The sequence below is a fragment of the Coturnix japonica genome, chromosome 32 (genome assembly GCF_054131305.1).
Source record: "Coturnix japonica strain WE chromosome 32, WE-NBRP24, whole genome shotgun sequence".
Lineage (NCBI taxonomy): Eukaryota > Metazoa > Chordata > Aves > Galliformes > Phasianidae > Coturnix > Coturnix japonica.
In genome coordinates this window covers 715,838-738,940 of record NC_140694.1, presented here as the reverse complement: position 1 = coordinate 738,940, position 23,103 = coordinate 715,838, and the positions used below count along the sequence as shown (strand labels likewise).

The window sequence follows — 23,103 nt, the reverse complement described above, 5'->3', positions numbered from 1 at the left end:
CTTTCACAATACAGTATTTTATGCTGTTTCCAGTCACACAAGAACTGCATAGTGCCTAAAACAGCATCCTGATCAAGAAAACACACATTACTGCTCACAACTCTATGCATTCTTGCACTCCTGTTGCTCCTGCCCATGCTAAAAGAGATTTCCTGCCTCCAGTTGGCCACAGTTGCTTATTCCAACCACTGTTACCACCTTTGACACCCTTGCAAACTCGATGGATTTCCACCCTGCTGCTTTCAGCTGCTGTGGATAAATTAAACAAAATAGAAAGTCAATCACCAAATGTTCTGGTACTCTGGCTTTAAAGATGTCTCTGATTGTAGGAGTGGAACATGCTGTTCATCAGTTTATTTGGCTGGCTTTGCCACTAGATGATTTTTAAGTAATCCTTTATTCTCACAAAACAGACTTTCAAACAAGTAACCAATACAAACAACATATGCATTAAGATTCCATCCAGCAATACAGACTCCCAGTAATAGCGCTAGCATCTCTGCAAGCTTAAGGCAGTTTAATTGACCACCATAATTTACCTCGACGTTAGCATCATTTGGACAGCTTTTGAAACCATATTTTTGTTAGTGGAGAAATGTGTTCTGTACACATTTGCTGTGGTCAACCTTATTTTCCTACCTACTGATTTGACTATCTGCTCTGCATGACTAGTACTGAGAAAACAATTAGTAAAGCAAAGCACTTTGTCATTGCCCCTCATACCCTTTAAGCTCACTTAAATGGCGTTTCAATATCAGCACACTATAAGTTGTTAGAAGCTTTCCCTCTTCTGTATTTCCATACAATTGAGATATCTGCATTTCTTTATGTTGCTTTTTGTTGTCGTTGTCATTAATTTGCAGTTGCTCTAACACTTTTATGGATCTAACTATTAGTGCTACCTGATAATATGGAACACAGCACTAAGAGAAAGAACCACACACATCTCTATCTACTTCTTAATTGGGAAAATCAATTCTGAAGGCCTTGTTAAGAAACACACTGCACTATTCTGGGGTTTGTTTGCCATCCCAGCCTGTTGATTGCCTATCAATTTCTCCACAGACCCAGCATCTTCAGATGATAAAACACTTTCAGATGGAAGCCAGGAAGATAGATTTTTCCTTCACATCTGGAGTTAGCAAAGTACTGAACTTTTCCAGTACAAGCCCTCCCATTAATTCCTTGCCTTCCAGATGGCATCACAGCTACGTCTGTTCCTATTCCTTCAGATCATTCTGAGATCTGTAAATTCAAATAACTGCCATCTCTCCCTAGTTAGGTCTACCATGAACAGGGACTGTGACACACACAAGAGCTGAAGGTGAGGAGATGTAGAAATAAAACTGCCCTCATTGAGAACACATTCAGAATAATGAAATGCATTCTTACAGACAAGACCAGAGACGTAACTTTCAGAATTAACTTTTGGGATACCAGAGTCTAAACAAATAGTCCTACAAGTCACATGCTATGAAAGATTCAGTTACTAACAGTTTCCAATCTAGGCTGTAATTAAAACAAACAAACAAACAAGTTTTCTTATTGTTTTGTTTCTTTTAATAGCTTTAACACACAGGGATGAACACCAGCCTGCCTCTCCACGGCTACAGCAGGGAACTATTGTTACATCAGCTCTCTGTGCTTCCCTTAACAGGCACCTGGCAATTTCAGGCTTCTTAGCCCAATAATTTACAGTCATATAAATACCACAACAACAACACAAGATGTTAATTCTGCCAAGTAGTTCATGCTTGTCAGAGTGCAATCAATTAACTGGAACAAATACTTTAAGACTGCAGTCAAGTTGGCTGGCCAGTTCTGTTTGCCATTGTGTCAATTGCTTTAGAGCAGGGACTTCAGCTATTTCAACTGCCAAAAAAGCACAAACTATGGTTTTCAGAAAAATATAGCGCCTTCTCCTAAAATATGCTTTTCTTCAGGGTCAACAAAGCATTCTGTGGGATTTATGCCATATACACCAACATATAATGTTAGTTTCCATTAAGAAATAAAACCACTGGAAGTTATCATTATTGTGAACTCTTCAGAGAATACTGAAAAGACAGTGGTGTTATGATGTGCTCACAATATATGTCAGTAATCTGTTCAGGGCTAACAGCTGATCCTCACAGAGTAACACCTCTGCTGCTGCTGAGGCTTCTCACTCACCAGTTGGGACTGCAGGATCCATCGTTGGCTTTTCCCAGGTATTGATCTGCTCCCAGGTAAATCCATTGGTTCCCAAGGCCACGCTATAACCACAATTACTGTAGTGCTCATCAAAGGAACAACCACCTAAAAGCAAGAAAAACACATACATTCCTGCATTAATATTATACATAATCATGACACTAAAATCATTTAATTTCTCACACCTAGGTTTACAGAGGGAGAAATTTGGGGAACAAACAAGTCATGTATAATATATTTCAGAGAGCAGAGAAGGTATCCAGAAAACAGTTTTGAACGTTCAACCTTTTTGTATCCCTTAGAAGTCTTTCTTCTCACATTGCTGCTCTTCTCCTCCATCAGCTCCCTTTATTTCCACCTATTTTCTTAACATTTTCACGGACAATTGCACATAACAAGCACACGCATTTGGGTCCCAGTGCTGGTATTTACAGAAACCTCCAGGTCAGATTTTTTAAAGAAATAAGAGAAAGAAAGAACCCAAATGGCAAAGACAAGCAAAGTATCCCTATACTACAGCAATACACGCTTGATTTCACTTGAGATTCAAATTACACTGGGTTGGGTTGCACTTTGAGAACTTGCATCCTTCCTTGCAACCACCTCTTATGCTTAATAACACAAAGTCCTATGTGACACATGACTACTTCTCCAGGCCTTTCAGAACTGGACCTCACAGTGTAAGCCTTTAATTTCTCTACAATGGGAGAATAACAAGAAGTGGATAGAAACTGGCATTCACACCTTCCAGACTGTTGACTAAGTGATCTTTCCTACTCCGGTTCCTGAAATACTTGAATGTGGTTCACTGCCACCTGGCAGCTGCCTGAACACTTACAAATCAAGATAAATGCATTGACGGTGGGGGAAAAATATATATTTCAACACATGCTCGTGTGTCAGGCAAACTAATTCAATTAGTTTATCCCCATTTAGTACTAGTGGATCATTACTACACTGCTGAACCTCCCCTTCCATTGCCTCAGGTACATTCCTCACATCTCCCCATCTTGGTTTGCCAAACATATTGTAGTACTGGCTCTATTACATGAGGTAATTTGGGTGTTTGGGTTTTGACCTTAATTATGACAACAGTGTCACTGCTCTGCTTTTGTTTTCTCTTACAGAAGCAAGGAGAAATCTCTGGGCAGTTACTCCAAAGTCAGCTGGACATATCTAACACTTCTGGAGCTGCAGGGACTGAGCACTGCTCAGGGCTACACGATCTTGCTGTGCCAGCCAAACTGCCAATTGCTCCTGACACTAATCAGAGTTATATGCACAGAGACGTTCCCGGCTCTTTACCTTCCCACAGGCTGCATTCCCTACACATGCACAACGAATAGCAAGTACACAAGTGATCTCTGGTTTCAATTCAATAACCGTTACCCAGCAGTGGGTCATTTAAGCATTCTTTAGTTTTAACATGTGTTTTTTTTCTCTACGTGTCCCAAGGAAGACCAAACCCATCTCAGTTACATCAAAATTCCTCATACAATCCTTATTCTGCTAAAGGACTTAAAGTGCACTCCAACCACAAATGATTTTCTAAAAATTCATGTCAAAATTCACACAAATTATTCCTATTTAAGCACACGCTTGAAGGATTTGTTGGATAGAGTACCTGACCGTAGTCGGTGTTGTTCAAGTTTAAAGATTAAGCTTGTCGTAACAGAAAAAAATTGTTATGTTGTGTAATTTTAATATAAATAGTTCTGAGTTTAGCAGATTTTATGACCCTTGCAGCCTTGCCTGCTCCAGCAGAGACCTTGCAAATGTATTTCCTACAGCATTTAAAAGTAGTTTTTGCTTTAAATTTACAGTTCTTGTGAGGCTTTCAGAGCTGTCAAAATGAGCAGGACCGCACTTCAGCCGTTTCCCTCAAGTTTTAATTTAATTTAGGTGAAAAAGTTCAAGTTTAAAATATTAAATGTGCTTATTAAAATGTCTGACAGAAAAAACAGGTGCTCTGGATTGTCTGTGAGAAGCATGCAATGCAGCCAAAAATCACCTTCTCCCATAGCGAGCAGGCACAAGAGACAATATCAAATACTCTGCTCTCCGTCTCCACGCAGGGCATTCTAGTTTTAATAGATTCACTCTAATAGGAGGACTTCAGACAAACTCCATTTACACAACACCTCTCTAAAGCACGCTACAGTACAGTAAGTGGTGCTGTCTCTCAGCTCTTCCTTTGAAGGAGTTGCAAATAAATACTCTGATCAAGACATGCAATTGTACGAGGACTCGCGTACAGAGAAAATTACGCAGGTGCTGATAGTCTCAGAAGCAAAATGAGACGACAACAAAATACAGGGTAGAAGTCCTTATTTAACAGGGAACCTAATTGCTGATATACAGATACAATTAGCCAAATAGATTGTTTTATGTACACAGAGGCGGGTGAAGTTGGAGGGCAAGCTGAACAAGGATAGTGAGAGCTTCTGGAAATTAATTGGGAGTTTCCACTGATAAGAGACAACACCTTAAGAAGCTTGAAAGTGCCTTGAATGAAATTCAAGGCTAACCCGTGTAGTGAGATTGGATAAGAAAGGATAAACCATGGAGAGCCTTAAAAGCAGCTGCAAACACATCTACATTTCTGAAGAAAGAAAAGTTAGTGGAGGAACCACCAAATGCAAAGTGACAAGGCAATAAACCAGATGGATTAATTTACTGGAAGCAGAATTGGAATTTGGAGAGGTGAATTTGCAGGAAATGAGGACAGGGGGGAAAAAAAGCATCGGAGTCGATTCTCAATGCTCGGATAAGCAGAGTGGCTGCACAGGGAGCACACAACGGCTCAATCCTGGTGATCAAGAAGAGGAAAGCACCTGTCGGCTTTGTGCTAGAGAGTGGCAAAAGGGACAAGAACTAAAAGTGGACCTAGTTGGGACGCAGCCATGATCACCCGTGAGCAAGAAAGCTCTTTCTCAAACAATCTGTGCCCTGTGGAAGTGGTCATGCCCAGCCTAGCACAGCCCTGCCTTCTCCTCCCAGAGGTGCCCTGCTGCCAGCCCCCACTCATAGACACCCACTGCAGATATTTAGAGCACCAAACTCTGCTTTAATCCATGCATATGGCCACCAGATCAAATAGGATCACCCCATCCATGCAACCAGCAGCACCCCACTGCCCATGGAGCCCACAGCCTGGTCCAGGCTGCAGCAGGCTCTGAGCAGAGCAAACCGTGCATAAGGGGAGAAGAGAGAGTTTAAAGAGAAGCACAGCATCTTGCCTCTTCTGGGGAATACTGCTGACCCAACTGATGAGTGTGCTGTTATGTTCAAGTGTGTGTGCGTGAGAACAAGCTCCCAAGCAAGATGGCAAGGCAGCAAGGTGAAGGCACACGTGGCATTTGCACAAGTGCTAACCTGCTGGGATGGAGCCATCCGCTCTGCTACATGAGCAGCTCATTGCCAGGTCCTTAGAAATTCAATTACTCCCCACTGATTAATTTCAGTCTAAACAAAAAAATGTAATTACGGACTTTAAATGCCTACTTAAGTAGGGATAGCGACTCCAAAATGGCATAGTAGGCTGAAACCTGCAGGTGAGTTCCTTTCACTGGCAGCAGCACAAGCTTAATATTTACTATTTCCTAAGACATCACCTGTATGGATACCTAAAAGCTACAGCTCTGCAGGAACATAACAAGAGAAGAAAAACCACATAGATAAGTTCCATCTTAATACAAAATCAGCCACTGCTGAAACAAAACTGCTTGACTGCAGAACAGGGATTTTCATTAACAGAGAGAAGATAATTCATTATAAAAGATATTATGAAGTGAATTTAGATTCTAGGTTTGCACGTCACAGCTCTACCCACAGCGTCACAAAGCAGCTCAGAGGAAAAGTAAAGCACTTGCACACCAACCAAAATGGGGTTTGGTGTCTTCGTTAATAATTAACAGGGCTAAGGATTTTGGGATGCAAACCAGAATCTTTCCATTAATCAGCTAAAAATTAAGTGAAGAAATACAATTGCTAAGTAGGGCAAAAAAAGAAAGGAAACTGAGATGACTCTGATACTGTTAAGATAATGCATGTGGTGTTGACCATCTCTTTTCACACAAAATGAAAGCCAAAAAAGGATGAAGTCGTTCCCTTCCTGAAAAGGGTCATATTGAAGCAAATAACAGCTCACACAGGACAGATTAAATATCCCTTGTTTTACACTGCAGGCTTGTAACAATGCCACTGCTCATCTGAGTGATGCTAATTAATCTTGAACAGACCTATCATCAGTTGCTGAGTCTTGCCCCCGGATTAAATGTAAACCAGCCTTGCATAAATTGAGTGCCTCCTTTGAATATATAATTGAATTTGCAGAAGTGTGCGCCAGGGGGGTGTTTAAATAAGTGCACAAATATGATAAAAAGGACTTCACGCCATTATATCTAATTCAGTAAGCAAAAATAATGGCAGGGCACGTTCCAATTAGTGTTTGATTTATTTATTTTAACAAATCCAATTAGTAGAATGTTTTATAAAGTCATCCAATGTCAAACTCTCACAGACTCACTAGATAAAAAACAATACTTCTAAAGAGGGATAAAGAAATATACTAATGGGAGAAGCCTCGTTGGTTATCCTGTATTTCTAGATACAGACTGAAAATAACACACCCTCAGACAGTTCAATGAGGCATTTACAACATTCCCAGTGTGGGGAGGGGGGGAAGAGAGCAAGAACCTCAATAGTGCCGTTTGTCACCTTCCATGCCTTTGCTTTGGGGATAGAAATTATAACAGCACACACCATTCCAACCAATGCTTTTTCCCTGGAATACTTGTTCTGAAAATGGGTTGAAATTGATTCATTTCATTCTTAGCCTCACAAAATAAGAAGAGAGTTCAGGAAGAAACAGATGGTCATAGAATGAGACAGTGCTTGGGAATTGTAAGACTCCAGAAATTAAAACAAAACCAAACAACGCTCTCTGATCAATAATTTTTGTCTATACTTCACTGAAAGAGCTGCATTTGGCTCCTTAGAAAAACAATTTATTCCACACGATTTGTCTTACAAGAATCCATTTGTAATAAATTTCTCAGATTGCAGACTTCATGTAGCACAGGGTGTGCAAATCAACTTTGTGTTGAGCCACTTCATTTAAGACAGGGTAAATCTTTTCAAGGGCTATTGAGTTTTCTTTCATCAGGGGTGGTAGCTACAACTTCATATACCTTCTACTCCATCCAGAAAGGTTAACACAGAAGTCATCAGAAATACACGTACAAGCAACCAGAAATGCTAAGCTGAACAGATCCAACTTCGACAGACCTATTTCTGATGAGCACTGTCCAGTGACCTCAGCTCTCAACAGGCATCATACCAAAGAGAAGGCAGAGGGTGCTTGTCACTTGAGTCATCATTAGTTTCATGTGTAACAGCCTAGAAGTGATAAGCTTTGTGATTCTGCATAGTACAAGATAGGAAGTTTCAGAAAGGCTCATTCCTCAGAAAATCATCCTTCTGCCATCTTATCTTACTGTTGTAACTGGTTAATTTCAATCAATACCTCCTTATTTTCCTGAATTACTTCTATATTACCTGTTTTTTCAAGAAAAAGACTTTTGTAAAGAGAAAAGTTGCCTTTACCATCTCAAAACCTACCATGTGTTCGCTGCATATATTCAGAATATGAGGAAGATGCTTCTCTTTAAACTGCAGGGAAAGCTCTGGTAAGGTTTTGTCCCTCAGTCACCTGAGGGTCTACACCAGAAGAAATTAAGGAGCAGATTCCCCAGCATAAAACAAGGTATAATTTTCTTATGTCAGTTGCTTGAGCTCATACCTAACAGAAATTCAGATAACACAACTGTGAAATGCAAATCCACATTTACCCTTCAAAGTCTTGTGTTGACAGAGCTGCATTTCTCAAGCTATCCAGAAATTTTGGGCTTCAGGAGGAAACACCAATGATTTCTCCAGTGCTTCAAACACATTCATTTCCCCTACAAGTACAATGACTTGTTGGTTCTCTGCTGCCATATCAGTCCTCACTGTCATGGGATGGATTCATCTGCCACAGTGGAGATCCATTAACTTCCTTTCCATCTTACTTTCAACACAAAGTATTAGTTGGTTTGGACATATGCAAGGGAGGTTTTATCTATTCTCCAATTGTAACGTTGAATTGCTTTAAATATATACACGTTTATAAACCCAATGTTGTTTTAAGCTACAGCACCAAGTCAGTTCACCCAGCATGGCACATGAGCTGGCTCTCAAGGAATCCAGGCTTTGCAAATGAAGCTTAGCTTCAGGCTGCTGAAACACCAGGATTAACTTGCAGGAAGTTTTCGGGCCGGCCTATCTTCATGTAATTAAACTTCCAAGATTAACACAGGTTTTCAAAATCATGAAACATTCTTAAATAGACATTCCCCAATGGCTTTTGTTACACTTCCAGTTAATCATATCCTTTTAATTCATTAGTCAGGTAGCTTTCCACTCCTGTAGGAGGCTTCTGTGCTATTCACAGTATGATAAAATTAAGATTCCTTTTTTAAAATGCAAATTCATAGCGCTTTACTTGACTTTATTTTTGTACCATAAATATAACCAAGTTTTACTTGGCTCCAATTTCTGCTTTTTAAGTTCCACAGCCACCTTTTTCCTCCTAATACAGTTTTATATTCCAAAATTAATATTCAACATTCAGTAACGTTGCTTTTCTTTCCTTCCAGCATCTGAAAAGTGCTGGGTCTGGTAACTCTGTAAATCCGAATGGGGTTATCTAATGTTATGTGTACGGTGCATTACAACCACATTCTACATCAGCTATTCCACTGGAGCTCTTGGATCAGTCAGAACGCTCTACTGACTGACTTTATTTCAGCATTTTATAATGTCACATTGAATAGCTAGATATTCAGCCTGCAGAGTCATTTAAATTACATATCTATGACTTTCCCCATCCACTAAGGCAGCGGAAAAGCTGCCTGAAGGTAGCTCTTTTGCACTTATTTTCTTTATTCTATTATGAACCCTAGCTTTTTTATTTAATTTTTTTAATAAGCCTAGAATTAGTATGTTAGAGCTTCAAACAAGCAGCAGTCATCGGTTCACTCATATTGTGCATGGCGATGAATGAAAACAAAAAGATGGACTATCAGGAATCCCAAGGAGGATCTCCTTGTAGCTGAGATGCTTTCTTTGAAGACTTCTAAGCTACTGTCCTTGTGAGTTCTGGCAATGGAACAGAAATCATGTTAACTGCCACAACAGTGAAAAAGGAAAGCAGTTAAACGCAATCTGGTTGCAATCAAAAGTAACTGAAACAGATTTTTATCACTTTTAGAGAGCAAAAAATTAAGCTGAGATTTTCAGAAGGCATTTTATTACCTCAGTGCTTTTCCCAAGTGAAATAAATAACTCCTTTTCTCTGTGGTAGTTGCTGTCATTCAGTCTGCAATGACCTCTCTAATTCTCTCTGCATCTGACATTCACTGATCCTTCACCACATTTCCAGAGCCAACCTCCACTAACACCTAGCATGATCCAAAGACCACCCCTCCATTTTATACTCATAGAAAGCTACATACAGCATGCATAAAGACAAGGTAGTCATGATTTGATTACAGATTGTGCCCGCATACAGGTAATTTTAAAAATACCTGTTTCAAAGTTTTCCTCTAGAAACTTAAATCCAATAGTTTCATAGGTTCACTGAATAGATTCATAGAATGGCCTGGGTTAAACAGGACCACAATGATCATCCGGTTTCAACCCCCCTGCTATGTGCAGGGTCGCCAGCCACCAGACCAGGATGCCCAGAGCCACATCCTAGTTTGATTCTTTCTGATCAATACTGATTTTTTTTTGTTAAACTGCTTCTGAAGCACTCGTGCAATTTAAGCATCCAGCGTGGCATAGATCTCCAAAGATTGCTTCTTGATATTTAAGCTGGTGTATATAAAATGTAATAGCTCAACTGCATACCAGTCAAATACCAGAGAGTTACCTAGAAAAATGGATATAACCTGTTCAGACAGAATCTCATTGGCTCATATCACAATAATAATAACTTGCAATGAGTGTTGCAATTGACATATCTTGTTAAATTTAATTCTGTGCTTATTGGAAGTTACTCCGAGTGTTTGGCTGCATAAATAAATTTTATTGAGGTCTATCAATTTTTGCAGCTATGAGTTTGCACCTTCCATAGACTGAGGTCCATGAAATACTCTCTTATTTGTTGCCAGCAGTTTCAATTTACATGTAAAGTGCAGGGTTCAAGGATAGTAGGAGATGTGTTTTTAAAACTGTTTTCAGTTGCATCATGATCTTCATTTAATGTGTCAGGAGAGACTCAGGCCTTGAAATAACAGCAGTGAGCCAGCTGCTCTGTTCTCAGGTGCCCTGCAGTCAGGCTGGGGGCAGGATGTCAAATGCTGGATGGACTACGCGAAAGACCTTGCAAAGTCTGGTCAGCTGAGTGATGGCCAAGGCACCAACAATCAGCTGGACTCAAAAGTTAATTATCTGTTACTTGATTTTTGTTTTCTTTTTTAAGTCCATTTATTTTCTATTTTTCACACATTTTGACGTTCTTGAGTGCCCCAATTGCACTGTAATAACAGAAATGCCTTCCAGAATCATAGTACAGTGGGGGCAAACAGCACCAGGAGCCTTGTTATCCTCTGCAGCACACTGCAAACATGGGAATCATGGGAAGATTTGCTTACTTTTAGCCTGTAGCACAAATATCTTTGTCCAAAGAGCAAAACACAGATAGGTGCCAGGAAAGACTAGATCCCTGCCTGATAGCAAACGAGTCCCTGAAAATATATAGAGCTCCCTTTCTGCTTAACCAAATATCCAACTTAGGTATGTGAGCAGAAATGCTAAAGTGCCCCTCTAATTACAGCTTTGAATCTTCAACTTGCAGTGCCAGACCCAGAACACGCATTTAGCAGAGACACAGCTGTTGGCTCCTAAACTGTGTATTAGAGAAGGACAGCAGGGGAAAGGAGAAAAAATTAAAGGCATTAACACAAATGCAACTCTCTAATAGCAGCTCATATTGTGTTAAAAAGGAGGCCACCAGAGCACATCTCACCGCACAGTGTTGTCCTGAAACAGCTGCAACCAGAGACAAAGCAAAGGTAATCTCAAATAATGACCATCAGCCATGTAATACTAAGGCAGTTCCACTAAGGGAGAAAACAGCTTCTCCTTCATCCTCTGATGCAGAAAATCATTTGCTAATAGAAGATTGAGAACAGTTCAATGCTATCCGCTCAGATCCTTGGTTTTAGAGGAATTCCAAACTGCACAAATGGGCTCATTTGTAATGTTTTAAGTTCACTACGCATTTCATTTCAAAATGGGTTCCGGCTGTGCTGTTGTTATAGAAAACCTGAATGGTAGCAGAAAAATAATAAACAGTATGCCCTCATCCAAAGCCTTCCTCCCATTTCTGGGATGGATCTTCTCCATTTTGAGTCTGAAACTTAGAATGCTACGTTTTAAATTGAAACTATTTCTAAAGGAGGATTTTCTGAATTCCTCCGTTCCTACTTCTTAAAATAGCATCAGTTTGAACCATGCCAGGAAGCATTATATGTTTAAAGCACCTCTTCCCAAGATATGAAAGGCAGAACATCAACACAATTACTTTTCAAGATACTCAACAGCCAATTTCTAGCAGGAAACCTTTTGCTGTCATATTTGGTCACGGTTTAAACCTTGTGTCATTGAGTTGAGAGACACGAACCAGGTACCCTGAGCTTCTTATCCCAAGTGCACACAGGTCTAACCTGTGCTTCATGCTCTAGTGCAAACATACTTGGTACAGCTGAGATGGCCCAGGGAAAGGCACCTAAAGATCCAAGTTTAGAACCTGGTCTGAATAGCATTTAACATACAGTAGGTCACAATACATCAATATTTCCTTTGAGTAACCTACAAGGATTTTGTGACGTTTTCTACATAGAGTGCAATACAAAACAGTTCTGCAGTCAAAGATTTCATCACTGTTCCTACATTGAAATAGTTCTGGCTCACAGGTGCGACTCAGATGCACAAAAAGCTCATTTGCTGAAGTCTAATTCTGGAAGAAGTCTTTGCATCACTCTAAGAAAGTAAATCCCTTTGCTTACAGAATTTCTCTTTACAGTAGAGGTCTAACAACGCTGCCTCTGTTAATTAGACAAACACTTACTCTACGATATTGTTCTATCCATACACCATCAAGCCCTAAAAAATTTCTCTCCCACTTGATTTTGGTAGAGGAAAGGGTATTTATGCACACAACTGCATGCACTCGCTTTACAAGATGACACAGGCAACCTCATTAACATGTAATGCATTCCCAGTGTCCCCAGGTGAAAGTGCAGATACTCAGAAGCAGAGATGAAAGCGCCATCCTAAAGATCTCAGCTATGCAGTTAAAATTGAGTGTAAAAATTCAAATCAACTCAGTGTTCTTCAATAATATTTTCATGCCAGACACTGTAATTTTAAAGTAATTGTGTAGAATCTGATTCATTAAATAGATAATGCTTCAAAACATTACAATGATAATATTAACTCAGAAATTAGATTCAGTTTCTGATCAAATGAATTGGTACTAAATATACCCATTAAATTAGAACCACATTGTAACTCCATTGATACTTCAGTTAGCAAGAACACGTAAGGCACTACTGCCAAAAATGTAAGAAATGAAGGTAATGCTTTCTTGGCGTTTGCCCCATGGTCCTTCTCTTAAGAAAAAGCAACTTAAGATCTTTCAGGCTTCAGATGCAGGTTTTAGCATATCACATCAAGCACAATAGTGACAAAAATAAGCTAGTCAGGTATCTCCATTTGTTATTCATGCACTTCCTAGCCTAAGAGAACAAGCATGGTACCGTATCAGACCTTTGTTGATGCCCCTGGGTTCCATCATAATCGCCTGAACCTGCACATATCTGAGGTTGGCAGAAGGAAAAGACAGCAGAGCACTTCATGCTGCTTCCAAAACAGAAGAGTGACAGCAGCACGTCAGACCAAAGGTCAGACATCTGCTAGACGTCACTTGGGAAAGATGCAGAAATAGGACATGCACACAACAGATCTTCTTCAAAACTCCTTCCCAGCCCCAAACAAGCCTCTCTCAAGTCAGTTGTTCCTTCCCCATGAATCTACCCAACCATTTTCAGAACCTTCACGTTTGTGATGCTTCTACAGCTGAACCGCACTCCGACAGCTGGCTACTACTTTCCTGGGGATACTTAGAGATGGGGTGATTTTTGCCCTTACGCAAAGCCATACAAGCACAGGACAGTGACGCTGTCTTTGCAGAGATGGCATTTACCTCATGTGCTGAACTGACACTTTAGTGATGAGAAAGGGATTACAGCGTATTGTTTTCCCATGTAAGTGACAGCGCTTGTCGGGCTGTACCCAGGAGGCATAACTGTTTTAAATCACATTCTGCACTTTGGGACAAGATAGACTTCTCACTAGGCTATCAGCCAACAGTACTTTTTTTTTTCCCTCTCCTTGTGAAGAACTGTCTCTCAGGGAGAAAAAGAATCGGTATACTTGACTGTATTGCAGCAGTTCTAGTAGTTTAAGGCTATTTTAAGATTATCTAATGAAGAGAAACCTGACAATGAGGTCCCAGCTGGAATAAAGATGTTATTTAACTACCTCTGAAAACACTTATCTGTGGCAGAAACTAATAGAATTTCCCAGAACTGTTACCACAATTAACATGGACTTTGAAGAGCAATATTTAACTAGCAGTTATTTTATTAGCATAAGGACTAAAAAGAATCAAGGCGATGGGCTTGGTTTCAAATGTAAAGATCATACCAAATCGTTTTGAGTAGTTCAAGTTTTACTTTCATGAAATCTTTCCCCTTTCTTCTTTTTTTTCCCTCCTCCTCTGAGAGATTTTATATCCATAAATCATCTGCATTCAAGTGCAGGACAGCTGGGAACATTGATTTATGGAATATATTTGACCTGACTTATAATTATGTCACCAACTTCCAAAAACACTGCTCCAACCTCAGCGATCCCACTCCTCACAGAATCACACAGTCTTCACGCTGTACACAGAGCTAATTGACGTAACGCTTCTTCTGCAGATTGGATGGCATCACGAACACTGAGTGAATTTGATTACACTCAACACTGAAAACAAGAATAAGTAGAGACCTTTTCTTTCTTCAGAGTGAGTTGACAGTAGCCACTGGGAATACTGCATGCATGACAGCAGCAACTAATGAAGGACTAAGCAATTATTGCTTGAGTCAAGTGCCAGGAATAAAAATTACATCATCTATTAGCAGAAAATCCAGCTTAATTACCTGATCATCTCTACCTGTACTGATTGAGGTAGAAAATATCAAGCCATTCTCAAGAGGACTATAGCCAATGGCATGGCATCCATTGGTATCATCACTTTTTCTTGCTGCTGTCACCAGAGATCATCTTGACGTGGCCTTTTAAGGCTCGACAGAGGGCACCATAGGGAGGACAAAACGATGTAGAAAAGAATATACTTCTAAGTCTCAAGGGGTTTGTACAAAACACTGTTTCACTTCAGTAAAAGTTCTCAGACTGCTCTAGAGTGAGGCTTCCACATCAAGAAAAAAAAACCTCATCAAAAAACACTGTTGTGAGAATGGTATCTTCAGACTTGCACAGGCTACACTCTCCTGAACACAAGAGATGGGGATGTGAGAACAAAGTTTACATTTACCTACACGATGGGAGAAAGCAAACCTGAGCTACCTCACCAAGAGGAAAGCACCAAGATGTTAAGCCATCCTACCACGATGCTTCTGGATGTGTAACTTGGTGACCTGGTCAGTGAAGGGGTGCCCATTAGAAAAATAGAGCAATCTGGAGTGTTTAGAGCATTCTGTTATTTTTCCTTTCTTTCTGTGTATTTCCATGAGGAGCCACTGTCTTTCCGGATTAATAAAGTCACACTCTTGTGGTCTTCTCACAGGGAAAGTTGTCAGTTTTACCAATAATCCTCATAGCCCTTCTTTGCATCTGTAATGTTCTGAATTAATCCTTCCTCTAAAGGAGCACCTAAGTTGTACAGAACATGCCAAATTAAGTTACTTTTTATCTGCATAACAGCATTCTTATTTTACCATCCTTCCTTACAGGAATTCGTTCCCTGCGTTAGGACAAATCTCTCACTCACCTCAATCTCCTTTTATTAATGCTCCAGCAGTTTTTTTGTCACTTTCAGCTGATTCTCTATCTTTAAGTAAGAATCTAATTAATCCGGACATGCATGACCTTACACACTGCAATACTAAATTACATCCAATTTCGATTTCACCCCATTTCAAAGCTTTCGTTCCTCCAGTATGATTAATTTACTCTCTTCCAACTGCGCGTCCGTGAGTGCTTATGGGTTACACATCCATTGCTTTTACATCAGGAGCATCAGTGAAAAGAAGTTAGATCTCAAGAATCATCCTTTACTCCTTTAGCCAACTCCTCATATAGAAGAAAGGTATACACAAAGTTAACAACACTCAGGTTAGTCACAGACTCAGCCATTTAATATATTTCTTCTCTAAAGATACATCCAGTCTAACAGTATGCCCATGCACTGATTCCCTCATAAACTCTATCTTGTAGGATCTTTATGAATGTTTCCAAATACTTCTGATCTAAATTAAATCTTTATCTGGCTGCAGCAATCAACACTGCGCGATTCAGTAGTGACTGAAAAAATTTGTACCAGCTTGAGCCAATCTTTCACCCATCCAGTCCCACAGAGTTTATGACAGTAAAGGTTTTGACTACTTGATTTAATCTCTTAGATAAAGTCAGTGGACTGTCACGCTGGTACTGCTAAAACTGGGTAATTATTTAATAGATTCTGATTTCCAGTACTGTCAAATTGATGCAGTATTTAATAGATAGGAAAGGAATAATGAGAAACAAAGGAACAAGTATACTTGCTCTAAACCCTTCATTTAACAAGTTTCTATTTGACTTTTTCAAATCTTAAGTTACTGTTTTGACATGAAACATCAATGACTTAGAAATTAGTAACTCATAAGTACATTATCAGCTACTTCAAGCTTAGGTCTTCATTCATGGAGACTAGGGTGTAATTTTACAACAATGCTGACACGCACTATGTTTATAAAGCATGTTATTTCTCAAAGTGGCTTTAAAAGTTCATTTACATAAAATAATAATATATATGTATATGTAATACATGTAGACATAATTAAGAATACCCATAATACCCTGTTTTTGCTAACTGTAAAAGTCAGGAAGTTCACTCCCCGTCTTTTATATGTGGATTGATAATAAGTATTGTTTTTCTGTTTTGAAAATAGAAATCATCTGTTAAGTAACAGTTTAATCACCTGTTTTTCATGTAAGAGTGACTGGCTGAAGACACCAAGTGAGAGTGCTTGGTTAGGAAGCAAGCCACAGAACCCTGTTGAAAACATTAAATATCTACCTTGTTTTATAGCACAACAACATGGTACTATGGTAACATCTGGGGTGTTCTATAAGAGAAACAAAACCACATCACAGAAACTCAAGCCCTTTTTTAAGGCTGTTTTACTAAATCACAATGGAATGCATTATCATCATCCTCTCCATTTCCACAGTCCTCCATTACAGAGCCGTCCAAGTTAAATGGTTATTCTTAACACCCCCAGGATAGAAGACTGAGAATTGGGGAACCGTGATGGAAATGAAGCCTTCTGCTGAGGAGCACAGTCCTCCTGTTACAATAAAAATACTGCAAGATTCTTCATATCATCTGCCTATGTTAATGCAAGCAAGACTTCCATTGCTTACCAACTGTGATGGTGTCAATAAGAAGCATAAGACACATCTGATGATTACTCACTTTAATGGTCCACAATGTACTTACATTTATGTGCAAGGACAATCAGTCCAGTGAGCTTAAAACCTTCTATAAGGCTCCTCTAGACCCAGTTTTAAACAACTATTAGTCATTCAAGATTTTCTCAGAAAGAGAGATTGCACACAGAGAAATAAATACATCTAGCAGGTGATCTTGTTTGTTTCATTCGCTGTAGAATTTCCAAATAGCTTCACGTATCTCCAGGCTCCTGCAAAGGTCACCTAATTCTGCCCATTAACATGCGATTTCCTACAGCAGATGGAGAAAGCTTCACCTGATTTTAATGACCTTTGCAGCCTTCATGAACTCTTAAGCTATTTTATACACACACACACACACACCACTGTCTAGCATGATACACTGAAAACGTTTTCAAAAGAGATGCAAAACAGATTACAGAGCTAATCATTATCTCTTCTTAAGATTTTTAAGTCATGTTCCTTTTCTGTATGACTTTCAAATAAGTATTATCTGCTTGAAACCCCTAAGAACACAGACATGTACAAAGACACTGCTGGATTATAAATGATTATGTTCTTAATGTTCTAAATTATTAAAATTGCTGCCTTTCAGCACCAGTGTCTTCTGGACAAGTATAAAGTGTTTTCCAAGAGCCTTAAGTCTTTTTGACTAAGATATCAATCACAAGTCCTTTTCAAAAATGTCTCCTGGAATGAATATCCAAACCCTTTTCATTTTGCCAGAGATGAAAACTATACCCAGCTGAATATGCAACTTTCTATGCACTTGTATTATCAGAGCACCCCAGAGACTTAAATGATGGTCAGGATTTGAACAAATTCATGTTATTGTGCTAAACCTCTTCATTTCTTTGGAATTTTTAATACACTGCATGCTTTAAAGAATCAGTAATGGGTTCCCCAGATAACCAAGGTTTGGTAGTACGCTGGGAGGCTGAGAATTAGGAATCCAAATACCAGCCTGAGATTTGTTGCTAGAATAACACTAATTTATCTACTAAAATGTTGGTTTCCTGTAGGGTCACTGAATAAAGCCCTTGTAAGAAGGCTAAAGGGGGAGAACTGAAGGACTACAGGCATAATTCAGTTTCTAAAATATGGTTTAGCTTCTACAGTATAGTAAAAATAAAATCTGTTGTTATCTATACACCCAATTTGAATTGGGCCATTCACGACGGTGCCAGCTTTCTAAACACCTGGCTCCAAGTATCTGCTTTGGTGACTTCCCCCTTGAATATTTCACAGTTCAGGGATGCAGACTGTAGAGAGTTTGACAATCCTTGAATAGAGATAGAAGTAACTTAGAGTCCTAAGACTTGTGTATCATCTTTCCCTGTTAAGCTATTTTAGGACATTCAGTATTTTAATTTTTCTTTGTAACATTGTTCTCACTCAGCACATCTGCCTTACCTGGAAAACACAAAAGGCTCAGCAAAACCTTGACTGAAAGTTCACAATACCACCATTATCCATCAATCTATAAAGGAAGACAGGTTATAAAAGTAATGTTCTACTTTCTGTGCAGCTACTCTTGGAAAACCAGAAAGTAATGGATGCTTTAACTTCTTTAGGGACCTCAAATGCTCACCGTCCAACAGCAAACAGGCACTTTCAAGATAAATACTGCTTTCGAAGAAAGGGTTATTGTTTCCCCTTTTTCACAGGGCATGTGAAACAAAATAAACACTATGATCCTGTATCATTCATATACTTTCTTTTTAGGCAGATGCATTTCCAACATAGAAGCAAGCATAGACTTCCATCCATCTGTGTTCCCTCTTTTTTCCTTCACTGAACTCCTAACAGAACTCCCCAGCAGCTGACACACCAAGCGGACTCAATGCTCTGCAGATTAGCAAAGAGACCATAAGTCCTCCCTTTGGTGGAACACACATCTCCGTTCACGCTTCTGACACAACGGAGTCCAACTGCAGAATGCAATGCTTTGCTTTCTGCTATCAGATTGCATTCACACACACACCCCGCCGTCATGTTTGCATTCACGAGTGAGCAAACTTTCAGCGCCTGTAACTATAAAGCTTTCACTTGCAATTTAGGTTTGAAATTCTCTGAAAGGCAAACGATGTTAGAAACAATTTCATAATGTGGAATAAGTGTATCTACACCAAATTCAAATGCATCCTCGGGTAACTATGTTAAAATCACATGTAAGTTCTGAAACTGCTGACTTGCTAATTGACAAAAGCAGCAAAGTCACTTCCCCTTCAAATTGAATCTTAGATAAGAAGCCTATATACAAAAACAACCAGATTTCTCTTCTAGAGGGAAAAGCAGAGTCAATATTTGCCTTCAGTTTCAAGAACGTGAAAAAGCCTTCTAAGTGTGACTCTCTTTTTATATCTTTTCAGATAGATTACCTGACACCAAGGATAATGCTGTAATAAAAGCAACGCAAAATCTTTTTGCTTCACGGGGAGAAAAATAAATATTTATAGACTTTTAATTTGGGCTTATTTGCAGAGAACTCTGCATAGCAGGATGTGCTAGCTATGAAAACAGTGAATAAAAATAGTCAAGGACATAAGAAGCAGGGCAGACGAGGAATCATCATTTTGATGACCTCCTTTGACAACTGCTCTGCATATGAGGAAAACACAACTGGCCTCTGCTGGTATTTTTTGAAAATAAATGGTTTTATTACAACCTTCCAATTGAATTAATACTGCTTGAAGATGTTATCTACTACTGCAACAACCATTATTTTCTCCCCCCAGCTCTTGCTGCTATGCTGAGCTGACCAGAGCCTGGATCTGCCCACCTTTTACCACCTTTTATCAACAGGAGTAGCTGCATTGAGTTTCACCTCCTCCATCAACCCCTTCCACACTCCTCCATCTTCTTTCCCAATGCCAACAACATCATAAAGAGTTCAAATGAAGACAAAATTACAGAGCCATGTTTGTGCCCCCACCCCCCCTTCCTTTTAAGCAACATTATTATGTTGAAAAAATGCAGCTCAAGTTGAATTTGAGGGGAGGAAAAGCTCAGTTAAAAAGTCAACTATAGAACCACAAATGGAGAACAATTAGATTGAAGCAAGTTTGAAGGCAGAGGCCTTGTCAGCACTTTCTCACCCTAATAACACCATGATAAAAGCAAGGGTTTAATTGCATTTTCTCTCCCATACAAGTGGACATACTAAAACTGTGTGTGGGAGAGAGGGGAGTTAACTTGATAAATTTTCTAGGACTGCAAAAAGGATGGTTGGTAAATAACAAGCAAGATATATACTGCAGTATGAACTCTCCAGTGCTGTGAAACAGAACCCAGAAGCACCAGGCCTTATCTGAGCCCGTTCTGCAACCATTGCACAATACCTGGGCATTTTAACACATTGGTGCTTCTGGTATACAGCAATATTCTAACATAAACTGAGAAAACTGTGCTTTTTTCCCTGTCCTACTCCATTTGAAGCATTTGGATCCTTCTTCCTCTTCTTCTCCCACAGTGCTCTTCCCTGCACCAGGTGCACTGAAAAGCTGTGGCCATCAGGATCATCTTCCCTTATTACCTGAGCTACAGTTCAGAAAGCCAGGATTCCTTCTCCCTTTGCACAATGCAGCAATTCAAGAAGCTTGTGCTTCTCAAGCAGAATCCTCACGCTCGGTGCATCCAAGCAATGATTTGATCTTGTAATTTAGGGATTCCTCAGAGGAGGATTTGACTGTTCTAGAGGAAAACAAGAGACTATCTTTCACAGTAAACAGCATCAGTTCCCCCCAGAGGTGAAGACATATGGGCCCGCTCTGCACCACAGGACATGAGTGCTATAGCTGCTGCTTCTCACAGACAGCCCACAAGTACCTGGAAAAGGGAAGATTCTCTATTTCTCAAACATTTCCCACAAATCAAACTATTATGCAATAGTGTGTTCAAAAGAAGAACAAAAAAAAAAACAAAAAACAAAAAAAAACCAAAGCAAATCTACTTTTTCCTGCTTTGCAGAGCTTTGGTCAGTTCACCCTCAGATGACCAAAGTTTATTTACTGTGTGCACTGTACTGTTTAGACATCCATACTTCATTACAGGTGCCAACCTTTCTGTGCCACAGAGCAACAACCACACACAGAACCATCAGCTGTTCTCTCACTTTGTTCTGCAACCAGCAAACCAAACCTCAAGCCCTCGAGCTCGGTAGCCCTTAATAGACCCTGGAGCACAGACAGCAGGTAGCACAAAGTACAATGTTTTTCCTAACACTGCAGAAAATACCCAAGTGCTCTTGACGGTCAGACTTAAAGCAGGATGGAATAAAAATGCCACTACTTTTAACACATCTCAGCTGATGCTGAAATCAGCACTTTATTTGGAGCACGTACACAAATCAGGCTCTACCATTCCTCATCCACTGTCACAAATACGATCACCTAAATGTGCTGTCAGGGGGATAAGACAGAGTTGAAGGTTTGCTTCACACTGCTGGCATTCCACTGTTTCTCAGTTGCCCCCATCACCTCCACAACAAGTAGAACCAGATGAATATTTGCTCCATGACACAGATGCCTTGTTTCAGCCAAATCATTCAGACCCTGAAACAATGACAGAGAATGTTAAAAGTATTTTCTTGCTTTCTCTAATGCCTACCACTCATCCAGAGTAAGTCACACTGCTCCTTGCTCTTCTGAGAGGCTCAGGACCTGCCTTGTTAGCCTTGTGTGTTTGAAGAAAGCAAAGCAGTGAGAATGAACACAAATTGGAGCCAACAACTGAAACTTTTGGGGATGCATCCATAGGATTCTTTCTGGTAAGCCACTTAGATGTTTCTCTGCCTATTCTATTTACATCCTCACACTTGCCTGTTTAAACTATGAGGATTAAAGCAATCTGCACTCCAAGCAGCCAATAGTGAACTCACAGGCCCTTTACAAAGAAAGCACGTCCTACATTTACAGAAACAAAACCAGTGGCACCATGGCAACAAGAGAGCAAGCAGTGTAAATTCCTTCTAAAACTGGGGAGCAACCTTACCTCTAATCACACTGATACCAGGTGTACGACTCTTAAATACAGTCATTCCTGGCACACACTTTGCAGAAAGAAAACATTCAACTATGTGTACAAATATTCACTGAAAATATATTTACAGATGTGCACTAGCAATGAAAATTGAATCTGTAATACTGCCTGAGATGATTTTCATTCAAGTGGGAAATAATATGAAAATAATCAACTGTGTACAAAGCTGGGATTGCAAATAAGCACGAGCTTTGAAATAAATACATATATTTTGAAGTAAAAGCACTAAGGACTGATGTCTGTAGTCAACTTCAGCTAAAAAAAAAGCAGAAGTAATCAACTAGATTTGTTTCAAAGCACACAGCTGTCAAACCAGAGTTGTTCTCTACTCGTTTAAAACTCCCTAGCCACAGATACCCTGGAAACATACAGACAAATGGCTAAGAGAACACTTTGAGATGAAGAACTTCCAAATAACACTTAACTCTTTGTTAATTTTTGGTGGAGAGACAAAAGGAAAAGAGGTGGGCATTTGATTTTGGGGGGGAGGGACTGGTAGTGGAAGGTGGTATCGATGTGACTTCAGCAGGTTATAAATGGGAGCTCAAAGGCTCAGCACAACCCAAAGGACCATCTCCAGTAGCTTCCTTGCCTCATTTGCCTTATTTCCTCTTTGGTTGAGGCCATGCAATCAGGTGGGTGAAATAGACTTAAGAAAAACATCCATCATGAAAGACCTGACTGCAGCATTAGCTTCAATGACCTTAAATAAGGAATCATACATCAAAAACAGAGCAATCCTGCATCAAGAAGCTAGAGATGGGGTGGAGGTCTTCCAAAGCCCTTCATCTGTATATTGCTGCTTGCACAAACTCACAACAGCAGTTCAAGCCTGAAGTGCTCTGTCCAAAATAAACTTTTTTTGGAGCAATTGGAGCATGGGGGGTACACCCTGCTCAAGCCCTCACTATGTCTGAAGTCAAACGTCTGAGGTTTTAGAAGTAAACTTTCTAACGTGCGGCCTTGCACCTCTTCACATTCCCACGACTTCATTGCAGCACTTCCCTGTCCCCTCCCAGA

The 23,103-nt window shown here is 39.8% G+C and overlaps 1 protein-coding gene across 8 annotated transcripts in view; it reads right to left on the bottom strand.

The window, feature by feature from the left end:
- LOC146755412 (receptor-type tyrosine-protein phosphatase T-like) overlaps window positions 1-23,103 on the bottom strand; it is a 170,514-nt gene that overhangs the window by 62,914 nt on the left and 84,497 nt on the right. For all 8 annotated transcript variants that reach the window (XM_085525588.1, XM_085525594.1, XM_085525587.1 and 5 more), the window contains one exon: window positions 2,173-2,298. In XM_085525588.1, the coding sequence (XP_085381714.1) occupies window positions 2,173-2,298 (126 nt within the window). The remainder of the gene's footprint in view (window positions 1-2,172; window positions 2,299-23,103) is intronic.